We start from the raw sequence: 13582 nt of genomic DNA on the forward strand, positions 1-13582 counted from the left end.
TTCCCTGTGTGATCCCTTGCCACCTATCTCGGATCTCTGTTTTCTGTACTTTCTTCCCATTACTTAGGGTAGTAAGATGCCTTTTTTGTTTACTTTATCTCTGCTTAATGAGTCCTGAGAAAGGTTTCTTTCTCCAGAGGTTATTCAGTGTATCTGAATCCCAAGAAAATTCTGATCCAGTTTAGTTTCTAATCATGTCTTTTAGACCAATCATGCTGAACAAGGAGGTGAGGTGCTATGATTATCCGAGAGTAAATAAATACCTCTCCTGAGTAAGAATGGGAGTACCACTAGGTTTTAAAAACCTGATCAAACCACATATAATGGTAGAGGATCAGTTTTCCCCAAAAATCATTCAGTAAAAAGGTGAAATGTATACTACCACCAGATAATCACAAGTTTTCTGTTAAAGCATTTACCTTTAACCCACATTTGGGTACCTATCTCTACTTTTGAGATTGTAAACTATTTGATGACAAAGATAATAGATGGGAATCAGGCAGCTCTTTGTATGAATACCCTTTGGTTAGGGCATTTTGTATACAATTTTATGTTCAATAAGTAATTGTTTATTTCAATTCCTTTTTAGAGTGTTTTTCATTATTCCGACTTATGTCATAGTTTTAGGCAAACATTTATCTTTCCCATTTTTAGTTTTGGGCAAAATGGCTTCTACTTTCAGTTAGGATTTTATTGAATAAAAAAATTGTTGATAACTTGGTTAAGCTACATATATTACAGGCATAAGCCTAACTACTTGGAAGGTTGAGATTGGAAGAATCAAGGTTTGAGGGCAAGCTGGGCAGAAAACTTGTGGCCACTGTGTCCTGGTCTCTGTTCACACCTGTTTCCTAGGTAAAACTTAGATCAGGCACACAAAAAAGATGGTGGGAAGAAATAAGACCCTCTCTCAAGAATAACTGGTGTAAAAAGGGGCTGGAAGTATGGCTCAGCAATCACAAGAACCTGAGGTCAAATCCCAGTACTGCCAAGAAAATTCCTATTTAAATGTTAAGTGAATTGCTTTCTTTTTTTTTTTTTTTAGCTAAAAATGATACTTCAGAAAAAATGGTTTGTTAAAGATTCTGTGTTCTTAGAAATGAACTGCTGTAGGTCATCTTAATGTTTGCTCAGTAAATACATGACTTAGATACTTACTGTGTTCAAGATTGTTTTATCTTCTAGATACTATTTTTTTATTTATTGTCAGTCATAGGCTTTGAAAATCAGGGCCTGGGTGCTGTCCCTGAGTTTTTTCACTCAAGGCTAGCATTCTACCACTTTAAGCCACAGCTGTACTTCCGGTTTTCTGGTGGTTAGTTGGATAAGAATCTCATGGCCGGGCTGGGAATTTGGCCTAGTGGTAGGGTGCTTCTCTAGCATGCACGAAGACCAGGGTTCAATTCCTCAGTACCACATGCATGGAAAAAAAAAAAGCTGGAAGTGGTGCTGAGGCTCAAGTGGTAGAGCTTTAGCCTTGAGAAAGTCCAAGGACAGTGCTCAAGCCCTGAGCTCAAACCCAGGACCGGCAAAAAAAAAAGAATCTCATGGCCTTTCTTGCTCTGGCTGGCATTGAACCATGATGTTCAGATCTCAACATCCTGCATAGCTATGATTAGAGTCATGAGCCATTGATGCCTGCCTCATTTAGATATTTTTGTATTTGGCTTTAGGATTTTTGTCTTTTAATGTAAATGACACATTATTAGATAAATTAAAATACTTAAATCATTTGACATATTTCTGTTTTGTCCTTAGGAACTAAGAGAAAGCTATAATACACAGCAGTTAGCTCTTGAACAACTTCATAAGATCAAACATGATAAGTTGAAGGAAGTCGAAAGGAAAAGAGTAGAACTAATACAGAAAAAGAAACTAGAAGATGAAGCTGCAAGGTAATACAATTCATAAATATTTTATTCTTTATTGCTATTAGAATTCTAATTTTATGCACATTGCTTTGGTTTTACTATGAAAACTTAAGGGAATAAAAGGATTATTTTAGGATGTTAATCAGATTCCAGATTTGCTAATTAAAGCTTCTTAGGGACCAGGTTTTCAGTGACCAGTTTGATGGCTCTTAACTGAGAAATACAGACTTTTGGATCAGACCTGGATTAGAATTCTGGGTCTACCACTTACTACCTGGATAACCTTGGTATAAGGCTATGAGGCACTTTTTTTTTTTTTTTTTGATCACTCATGGGGCTTGAACTCTTGGCCTGAGCGCTGTCCCTGAGCTCTTCAGCTCAAGGCTACTGCCCTATCCCTGGAGCCATAGCCCCACTTCCGGTTTTCTAGTGGTTGATTGGAGATAGGAGTCTTAAGGACCCCGGCTGGCTTTGAACTGTGATCCTCAGATCTCAGCCTTCTGAGTAGCTAGGATTACAGGCATGAGCCACTGTGCCCAGCTTCAAGTTCGTTTTACACATAATCACGTGTTAGTTTTATATAGATTTTCCTAGAAAATGTGTTACTTTTCCCTCAAAGATTAAAAAACCCTAATACTTAACTTCATAGAAAAAGATTAGATCAGTTTTCCCATTAATACCAAGGACAGGTATGATAGTTATGGTATTAGAAGCCTAGAACCAAAGTTTGTTTGAGACTTGGCATGACTTTTTCCTGCCAGTGGATCCTTTTCTTAATAAATTACTGTTTCTGCCAAGTTCTCTAATATCAGAAATTAATATAATTGGCACTGGAAGCGTAGCTTATGTAATAGAGTGCCAACTGTGAGCAAAAAAGCTGAGTGAGAGCTCAAGGACCTGAATAAAAACCCCAGTACTGGCATATACACACATACTTACACAAACAAAGCTATTAGCACAATTAGCAAAAAGCCAACATTCCTTTGTCTTACTTAATAGTTATGTGACTAATGTCTGTGAAAGAGTTAATAGTAACAGAGACCTGAAAGACATATTACCACATTTTAAAAATATTTTTTGAAAGTTCTAAGGATTTGGACTAACAGCCTCAACCTTCTAGACTTAATTCAATACTCCTGAATCATACCTCCAGCCCTGTTTTTCAGAGCTATTTTTCAGGACTCTTGCAGTCTACTTTTGCCCAGGCTGGCCAGCAACCAAGATCTTTCTGTTCTGAGCCTTTCATATAATTTAGGATGACAGATATGCACCACTGTGTATAGCAATGGGTTGAAAATGAGGTCTTAGGAACTTGTCTATCTGTGTGGCCTTGAACAGTAGTCCTCACATTCTCAGCCTCACAAGTAGTTAGAATTACAAGAGTAAGTGATTGGCTCCTGACTTCAAAGTAGCCAGTTCAATACTTTTTCTATTTTTGGTGGTACTGGAGTTTAAACTCAAGTCCTTGCTTTTGCTTGGCAATTTCTCTGCCACTTAAGCTATATCTTAAGCCCTTTTCACTTTAGTTATTTTTGAAATAGAATCTCCAGTTTTTGTCTGAGCTGGCCTGGATTTTAATCCTCTAATTTATATCTCCCATATATCTTAGACTATAGCCACCATGCCCAACCTATTGGCTGAGATTGGAGGGGACAGAATCTCACTTTTTGCCCAGAAATCCTCAAACTATGATCCTCCTCGTCTCTGCTTCCCAGGTAGTTGGGTTAAAGGCACAAGCCACCATGTTCAGCTTCCAACACATCCTTACTGAATGGCTGCTATTCAAGTTGACTTTGGATTACTCCTTGCTCTTGGATTCTTCTTTCAAATTACTTTAATACTATTACTCCAAGATCTCTACTTTTGTTGTCTCGTAAGTAGAGATAAAACTCACATAGATTTAGAAACAGTAGAATTCTTCATTTGAACTTAATTTGAGGTACTTAACATTTCACAAAAGAGCTATATTGATTATACAGGCAGATACCATCCAAACTTTCTATTGACATCATCTTGCTCATGATTCCTCTCAGGCCAACAGATCACATTAGTAATATACCCTTTCATGAAGGAGAATAGAGTTATCATTGGTTTGGGAGAGTGTCATGGAATGTTACAGTGGAACTAGAAAAGTGACTGTTGGTTAAAATGATGTAAGGACTACAAGAAAAGCCTTGTCTTCAATGACAACTTGAATTTCAGTTATACAAAGTTTCCAGAGGAAGCATCCTGTGACGTGATAGATAATACGGAAGCTTTGGAAATAAACTAATACCAATATAATAAACCAATTATGTGAAGTTTAAAACAGTTTGTGAATTAAAAGATTACCAGGAGCTGAGAGTTTTGCCTAGTGGTAGAGTGCTTGCCTAGCATGCATGAAGACCTAGGTTTAATTCCTCAGTACCATATACATAGAAAAGCTGGAAGTGATGCTATGGCTCAAGTGATAGAATGCTAGACTTATACCTGTAAGCCTAAGCTACTCTGAAGGTTGACCTGAGGATCATGGTTCAAAACATGAGACTCTAACCTCCAAAAAGCTGGTAGTGGATATGTATTTCGAGTGGAAGAATGCTAGCCTTGAGAGAAAAAGGCAAGTGAGAATTGGGTATAGTAGCGCATGCCTATAATTCTAACTAGTCAGAAGGTGGAGATCTGAGGATCACTATTTGAAGCCAGCTCAGGCAGAAAAGTCTGTGAAATTGTTACCTCTGATAAACTACTCAGAAATAGGCAAAAGTAGTGCTGTGGCTCAAGAAGTTCTCAGGGACAGTGCCCAGGCACTGAGTTCAAGTGCCACGGCAGGCATGAGTATGCACACACATACCCCCCAAAGTGAGACCATGAGTCCCTGAGTTCAGGCCCCAGTACCAACCTTTCCCCAAAGAAGAAAAAAAAAATTAGTACCAAAGCCTATTTTTCATTATCTAGGATATCCAAATTCCTTTAAAAATTACATTTAGAACTTTTTTTCCCCAATTGACTACCAAAAAATGGTATAGTGCTAGCCTTGACCAAAAAAACTCAAGAGTACCCAGTGCCCCAGGACCAGCAGACAGACAGACAGACACACATGCACACATGTACACACATGCACACATGTACACACATACGTATAAATACATAAAGGGAGGTGTATGCTGTATACTAAAATAATTTTAAGTCTGATCACAAAAGTTTGAATGTATTAGCTACTTTTGCTTAGCTTTGATCAAAATACCTGAGAGAAATATTTAAAGGAGGAAAGATTTTGGGGGGCTCATGGTGTTAGGGGGTTCCATCCATGGTTGATGTAGGCCCTGTGTAATTGGGCTGAATTTCATGGTTGTAGGAATGTGTGGTAGAAGAGAGATGTTTATATCTCATTGTGACTAGAAGTAGGGAGTAAGAGACTGGGGGCCCAGTATAACATTTGAAGATCCTCAGTGACCTACTTTCTCCAGCTTGGCCAAGTATTCCACTTCAAACTTGAGCAATGACCTACAAAGTAGATATGCTCTATTGTCAAAGCAAAAGCAAAGATCTTTTATTAAGATGATAATATAAAAGTTAACTAGCCTTTCCAAAAGCTTTTCCTGTTTCACAGCTGTGAATTCATCCCCTAATCAGGAATGAGGTAGGATAATTAGAATAGAAGCTGGAAGGGGGTCTTTTATCTTTTTCCATATCCAACTCAGAACTTTGATTCTCAGATCTCAGCCTCTTTTTTGCCAGTACTGAGACTTGAACTCAGGACCCGAGCACTTGCCTTGGGCTTTCTCAAGGCTAGCACTCTACCACTTGAGCCACACCACCATTTCCTGCTTTTTTTTTTTTTCTATGTATGTGGTACCACGGAATCAAACCAGGTCTTTGTGCATGCTAGGCAAGCAATCTACCACTAGGTCAAACTCCCAGCTCTGGAAGGGATTCTTTTATAAAGGATATACAAGGGAAGGAGTTTTAGGTTTGCTTGCTGAACTTTGGATATCCGTTTGTCTCTCTTTTACTTGGATTTGGAGGTGGATGAGTGGAGGTGCCATGCTTTCTAGATCACTTATTAGTCCAAGGCTCCTCTTGACTGATATTTCCTTTACTCACGAACATTGCTGTTTTTCTCCTCATCTCCAGCTAACTCTCTTTGCTAGTTTTCTACCATTACGTTTTTCATTCTGTATATAAACAATTTTTAGAACATTATACAAAATCTTTTTCTTTTATTTAAAGGAAAGCTAAACAAGGAAAAGAAAACTTATGGCGAGAAAATCTTAGGAAAGAGGAAGAAGAAAAGCAAAAGCGACTTCAGGAAGAAAAAACACAAGAAAAATTTCAAGAAGAGGAACGAAAAGCTGGGGAGAAACAAAGTAAGGATAGATTGGTTTTTTTCCTAAGGCAGCATAACAAAAGCAATCTTATAGGATGCGAAAAAATCAGAAAACAATAAAAAATAGAACTTAGAATTTGAAAAAAGCATTTCATGTTGGAAAAGAAGTTTAGAGACAAGGAGGATAGAAATCTGAACACAGAAGGGAATTATTGCTGACTTAAAAAAGACCCTGGTATAGTTTTCAAATCTTTGCATGTTGAAGTATTCTCAGAAGAGGTACCTTTAGATAGACCTGAGTCCATTTCTAAAATACTTTCATGATATACTATTTTGATAATAGTATATTAACTATGATACATTGTGCTCAATTTTTTATAAGTAAAAGCATTTATCCAAAAACAAAGTAAAATATTTTAAATTTTATCATCTAATAAATTTTTGAACTCTATTTTTTCTTTAGAACCATAAATGATAAATTTACAGCTCTTTTTTTTCAACTAATCCTATTTACTTACTGATCTTTTCATTTGCAACCTGTATGATGGTGCTTTTTTGCCTGTCTTACTCTGACCTCCACAAATCCAACCATGTCTCTCTTTGCACTTAGTCTCCAACCATTTTTGTTTAACAAACAAAATGGTTAAAAAATGGTTTGTTTTTGCCAGCCCTGGGGCTTGAACTCAGGGCTTGAGCACTGTCTTTGGGTTTTCTCAAGGCTAGTACTCTACCACTTGAGCCACAGCACCACTTCCGGCTTTTTCTATGTATGTGGAACTGAGGAATCGAACCCAGGTCTTTGTGCATACTAGAGTGCAAACACTCTACCAAACTCGCGGCCTTTTCCTTCCACTTTGTACAACTCTGTTTGGCTCCCATTCCCACTCCTTCCCTGAAGTGCATGTATATGCCTCATCCTATAAGTTATTCTCAATTTACTACCTCCTATGATGTGTATATGTGCATGTGCATGTGCTGATACTGGTACTTGAGCTCAGAACCTCACATTTCTGTTTTTTGGGGGTTTTTTTCACTCAAGGCAAGCACTCTACCACTTTTGAGTTTAAGAGCTTTGTCTTAAGCCATAGCACAGACACTTAAAACAGAAGTAGAAAATTATGACAATTATGTTCTCTTTAGGTGAGACAACTAATGTTTTGGTGAATTATAGAGCATTATACCCCTTTGAAGCAAGGAGCCATGATGAGATGAGTTTTAATTCTGGAGATATAATTCAGGTAAGAAATTATGGTTATTTTTCTTTATGAGTAAGCTGAAAATAACACATTCTGATATATTATAATACTGATTTATAACTTTACACTGTTATTTCTTAAATACTTTAAGCATCTTATTTTGACCCTTGCAATGTACCTCTGAGCTGCCTAAGACAGTTATTATTTCTTACCACATTCTAAGAACAATGTAGAAAAATCCCATCAATTATGATAGCCAGTATCTCACTGCAGATTGGGATGCAGGTGTCTTTTGATTTCCAAGCTCACTGTTCTTTTCTGTCTGCATATTGCTTTGTGTTATAAATATATATATATATGCATTAATTTTCATGTCATAAAAAAACATAATAAAAGTAGGAATAGCCAGAGAAGATGCACTAGACTTGAAAGAGACTGAGATCTGAGGATCACAGTTTAGAGCTAGCCCAGGTAGAAAAGTCCCCAAGAGACACTTATCTCTGATTAATCACTCAAAAACCAGAGGTGGAGCTGTGGGTCAAAGTGATAGAGTATTAGTCTTGAGAAAAAGGACTCAGGAACACTACCCAGGTCCTGAGTTCAAGCCCCATGACAAAAAAAAAAATTGTCAGTGATTGTAAATAGCAACCTAATAATTTATAAGAAATAGTTAAATGGGCTGAATTCTAAAACCAAAAATATAATACATTGGCCTTCATCTCTGTCCATTGTAAATGTATTTATTTCAAAACACTGTTAACTTTTTTTTTGATAGGTTGATGAAAAAACTGTAGGAGAACCTGGTTGGTTTTATGGTAGTTTTCAAGGAAATTTTGGTTGGTTTCCATGCAACTATGTAGAAAAAATGGCATCAAATGAAAAAGCTCTGTCTCCTAAGAAAGCCTTACTTCCTCCTACAGTATCTTTATCTACTACCTCAACTACTTCTGAGTAAGTACTGAGCTAACAGCAGATTTTGTATCCTCTGCCAGTGTAAAAATGCTAGTGCATACTTAGATCAACCTGATCATTTGTCATATGGGCTGGACTCTCCAGTACCCATAATTCTAAATTTAATTCTGAAATGTAGTAAATGAAAACATAGGTCAGTCATTTGTTTATGAATTTGTTCCCACTTTAGAATATTTAAATAATCAATACTTTATTAGGTTCTAATTATTAAGTATACTTACCTTACAGCATTCTATTTGCAGACCGATTTCTTCAAATCAACCAGCATCTGTGGCTGATTATCAAAATGTGTCTTTTGCAAACCTAACTGTTAATACATCATGGCAGAAAAAATCAGCTTTTACTCGTACTGTGTCTCCTGGGTCTGTATCACCCATTCACGGACAGGTAGGTTGTCTGTAATTTTTGTTTGCTTTATTCTTTGAGTTTGCTCCTGAGTCATATGACTTGAATGAAAATTTCATATAGAAGCCTCATTCACTTATTTTACCTGAGCTTGTACCATCGAATTTGTTTTTTTGTTGTTGTTGCTTTTTTTTACATAGGATGTAGGTTGAATAATGGTTAATATTAGATTCTCTTTTCATTCTCAGAATCAAGTAGAAGATAAGAGATTTGAACTAGAAGGTTTTGAATTCTTTTTTTAGATTCTTTTTCCCCTCAAATAAGTCATTTGAAGATTTATGGTACTTCATGAACCTCTAATTTTGAGTACCTATGTAAATATTGTTACATTCATATTATTAAAAAGAAATTGCAAAAGCCAAGTGCCAGTAGCTCATGTCTGTAATGCTAGTTACTTAGGAGTCTAAGATCTGAGGATTGCAGTTTGAAACTAGCCTGGAAGGAAAGTCTTTGAGATTTTTAGCTCTAAGTAACCACTAAAAAGCCAGAAGTGGAGCTATGGCTTAATGACAGAGTTTATGCGTTAAGCAGAAGAGCTCAGGGACAGCACCCAGGCCCTGAGTTCAAGCCCCAACACACACACACACACACACACACACACACACACACACTTGAGTGCAAAGCCAAGTGCCAATAACTTATACCTATCATTCTTAGATCAATTCAAAGCCAACGCAGGCAGAAAAGTTTGTGTGACTCTTACCTTGAATTAGCCACCAAAAAGCTGAAAATGGCTCAGGTGGTAAGAATGCCAGCCTTGAGTGCAAAAACTAAGAACAGTACCTACACCCTGAGTTCAAGTCAGATATTGATATGTATACATGTGTGCACACCCACACACACACACACACACATACATATACATACAGAGACATAAAGTAGATAGCCCATGGATTTTAAAAAATAAAGAAACTGGAGTAAAGATAATTCTTCAGAATTCTTCAGAATCATTAGCTATGCAACTGAAAGAATGGTAATTGTCTTTAATAGGCAGTTCAGGCAGGGAAGGTTTTTGTGGGTTCAAAAATGATTAATTACATTTCAAACAGGCTAATATAAACAACCTGGTGGAAATATCCAGTAGGAGGATGTCTGGAATTCAGGAGGGAAAGTTACACTGAAAATAGGGATACTGGTGACTTATGCCTGTAATCCTGGCTACTCATGCGGCTGAGATCTGAGGATTTAGGTTAGAAGGCAGCCCAGGCAGAAAATCCCCTTGAGACATCTCCAATAAACTACTCAAAAAGACTGCAAGTGGTAGAGCACTAGCCTTGCATACAAAGAGACTCAGGGACAGTGCCCAGGCCCTAAGTTCAAGTCCCAGGACCAGCAAAAAAAAAAAAAAAAAAAGGTGGGTTGGAGAGAGGGATTTGAGAAGTCAAAATAAAGAGCTTCAGGAACTATAGGAGGTTTTATGATGTTCATTGTTCAGAAGAAGCTTTTTGCTTGGTGTTCAGTGTGACAGTATAGGACCTAAATTAAAAGGGTGACACTGGAAAGCAACTTTAAGATCTTTTTTTTTTTTTTTTTTTTTTTTTTTTGCTGCTCCTGGGGCTTGAACTTAGGGTCTGAGCACTGTCCTTGGGCTTTCTCAAGGCTACAACTCTACCACTTGAGCCACAGCACCACTTCTGGCTTTTTCTATGTATGTAGAACTGAGGAATTGAACCCTGGTCTTACTGTATGCTAAGCAAGCACTTTACTACTAGGCCAAACTCCCAGCCCTGTAGATGATTTTTTTTTTGGGGGGGGATGTCAGGCGTGGGGCTTGAACTCTGGGCCTGGGTGCTGTCCTGAGCTCTTCAACTCAAGGCTACTGACCTAACCTGGGCCCGGGAGTTGTCCCTGAGCGCCTCAGGTACCACCCTACCCCTAGAGCCACAGCACCACTTCCAGTTGTCTAATGGTTAATTGGAGATAAGAGTTCCATGGACTTTAGAGCCTAGGCTGGCTTTGAACTTCAGTCCTCAGATCTCAGCCTCCTAAGTAACTAAGATTATAGGCGTGAGCCACCGTACCCAGCGATTTTTTTTTTGAAGGAATTTAAGCATAACAAAGTTGGGAAGTGATGAGAAAGAAGACAGTCAAGAATGACTTACATTACAAAACATTTTTAGAAAATGAGAGTGTGTTATAGTATTTAGAGTATAATTGAAGAGTTCAGCTTCATTAAGAAAACAAAAATAAGAGACTAAAAGAGACTGAGTGAGACTGTGCATAACCACATCTATTGCAAGTCAGGTAACTAAATCAAACACAGTTGTATAGGTAGTATTAGAAGCTGGAAGAGAGAAAAAATTTGCAGTAACTTTCCCATTTCTTTTCTTTTCTTGTATGGTATATATTTGGTGGATCTACAAATACTTCTTAAGAGGGGCTAGGAGTTTGGCCTAGTAATAGAGTGTTTTGCCTGGCATGCACCAAGACCCAGGTTCGATTCCTCAGGGTTCGATTCCTCAGGGTTCGATTCCTCAGTACCACATACCTAGAAAAAAGCTGGAAGTGGTGCTGAGGTCCAAGTGGTAGAGCTCTAACCTTGAGAAAGTCCAAGGACAGTGCTCAGACCCTGAGCTCAAGCCCAGGACTGGCAAAAAACAAAAAACTTTCTTAAGAGTATTCACTGTTTACCTCTGTACCAGTGATGATATAATTCCTTAGAATGACAGGTGTTCAGGAAAGCTCCTGTCATGATTGTGGGTCATATAGAATTTTAACTCAATTAGTAGATTAAGGTTAAGTTACCACCACACAAACTCGTTTACTGTTTGAACATTAAGTATGTTATTTGTTTAGAAACAGAAATTATGAGTATTATGCTCTGTTTTTTTCATATATTTTATTGTAATTAATAGAAGAGTTACATTATATTCACCAGATAGAAGGTCCATTACTTCACAAACATTTCTCATGTCTTGGTTATGCTCTGTTTTTAAGTTTTGTGTGGCCTCTTATTCACAGGGACAGGTTGTAGAAAACCTGAAAGCACAGGCTCTTTGTTCCTGGACTGCAAAGAAAGATAACCATTTGAACTTCTCAAAACATGACATTATTACCGTCTTAGAGCAGCAAGAAAATTGGTGGTTTGGAGAGGTACATGGAGGAAGAGGATGGTTTCCCAAATCTTATGTCAAGATCATTCCTGGAAGTGAAGCAAAGCAGGAAGAGTAAGCATCTCTGTGTTTTTCCATGAGACATGGATGGTGATGTTTCCACTGATAGTCCAGCCCACAAGAGGAGTTGCTTGAATCTGAATATAAGGATATGATTAGACATATGATTTCGAGCCTACAGAAAGCTTATAACTGATAAGTTTCAGCTTTAGAATCTCTTTTATTATAGTCATTTCAAATTCAGTTTTCAAAGTGCTATATTTAAATATTTATATACTATACTATAATATTTGAGTTTCTAATACTTAATTCTTTTTCTTTTTCTTTTTTTGGGGAGTACTTGGGGTTGAACTTAGGGCTTCATACATACTAAGCAAATTCTCTGCCACTTAATCCTTGCTCCCAGTTCTTTTGTTATTTGTATTTTGTTTTAGAGATAGAGTCTCACTAACTTTTTCCCAGGCTGCCCTGGAACTCATGATCTCTTACTTGTCTCCCCAGTACTGAGGTCATGCTTGTTTAGCAAATATTCCACCACTTGAGGCATGGCACCAACCCTTTTTTGTCTTCTTAGTTTCAGCTAGTGTTTCTATCTTTTTGCCCAGGATGACCCTGGGACCATAATTCTCTTATATATGGTCTCCCATATTATATGATCACAAATTCCACCTTATTGATTGCGATGGCATCTTGCCAACTTTTTGCCCAAGTTGGTCTTAGGCCACAAATCCCTTCTGCTCTCTGCCTCCCAAGTAGCTGTGATTACGGGTGTGAGCCACAAGTTCTCCTTGTTGCCAAATTGAACTATTCCTGTATCTGAGCTTCTGTGTTTCCTTGGACATAACTTTTCTGTTGCTCATAGCATAGGACAGTATGGTTACTGACTTGTGTTACCCATTACCCATATTCCTTTTTTTTTTTTTTTTTTGGCTAGTCCTGGGGCTTGAGCTCAGGGCCTGGGCACTGTCCTTTATTTTACTCAAGGCTAGCTCTTTGCCACTTGAGCCACAGCACCCCTTCTGGCTTTTTCTATGTATGTAGTACTGGGAATCGCCCCAGAGCGTCATGCATGCTAAGCAAACACTCTACAACTAGGCCAAACCCCTGGCCCCTGTATTCCTTACTAGGTCAGACCTCCATGGAAATGAAACCCATGTCTTTCTTTTGATTTTTGGTTTTGTTTTTTTGTTGTTGTTTTGTTTTGTTTTGCTTTGCTTTTTTAGGCCATGGGACTTGAACTCTGGGCCTGGCCCTACCCCTGGGCCTGGGCGTTGTCCCTGAACACTTCAGCTCAAGGCTATACTACCCTTCCCCTGGGCCACAGAACCACTTCCTGTTTTCTAGTGATTAATTGGAGATAAGGCCTCACTTTGTTTAGTGCTAGAGCTGGCTTTGAAACTCCATCCTCAGATCTCAGCCTACTGAGCCAGGATTACAGGCGAGAGCCACCACGCCTAGCTCCCATGTCTTTGTAGTAAAATGTTTTTCATCCCTTTCATGATATGTGTATGCACAAGTATATGTGTATGTGCTGGAGCTTGAACTTGACCTTACAGTCTCATTTTTTGCTTGGTACTTACCATTGGAGCCTCCAGAACCTCATACTTAGTATAATCTTTTTTGGAGGGGTGGGGGGATATTGAGGCTTGAATTCAGGGCCTAGATGCTGTCCCTGAGCCTTTTTGCTCAAGGCTCACTCTCTACCATGGCTCTACTTCT

At 38.2% G+C, this 13582-nt stretch overlaps 1 protein-coding gene across 3 annotated transcripts in view; it reads left to right on the forward strand.

Annotated features, from left to right (window-relative positions):
• Positions 1 to 13582, forward strand: part of Itsn2 (intersectin 2) — a 115594-nt gene that overhangs the window by 62369 nt on the left and 39643 nt on the right. For all 3 annotated transcript variants that reach the window (XM_090337359.1, XM_090337360.1, XM_090337361.1), the window contains exons 17-22: positions 1759 to 1895; positions 6081 to 6217; positions 7318 to 7415; positions 8149 to 8324; positions 8588 to 8732; positions 11712 to 11917. In XM_090337359.1, coding sequence (XP_090193485.1) covers positions 1759 to 1895; positions 6081 to 6217; positions 7318 to 7415; positions 8149 to 8324; positions 8588 to 8732; positions 11712 to 11917 — 899 coding nt within the window. The remainder of the gene's footprint in view (positions 1 to 1758; positions 1896 to 6080; positions 6218 to 7317; positions 7416 to 8148; positions 8325 to 8587; positions 8733 to 11711; positions 11918 to 13582) is intronic.

Source organism: Megascapheus bottae, chromosome 7 (genome assembly GCF_031878675.1).
Source record: "Megascapheus bottae isolate mThoBot1 chromosome 7, mThoBot2.hap1, whole genome shotgun sequence".
Lineage (NCBI taxonomy): Eukaryota > Metazoa > Chordata > Mammalia > Rodentia > Geomyidae > Megascapheus > Megascapheus bottae.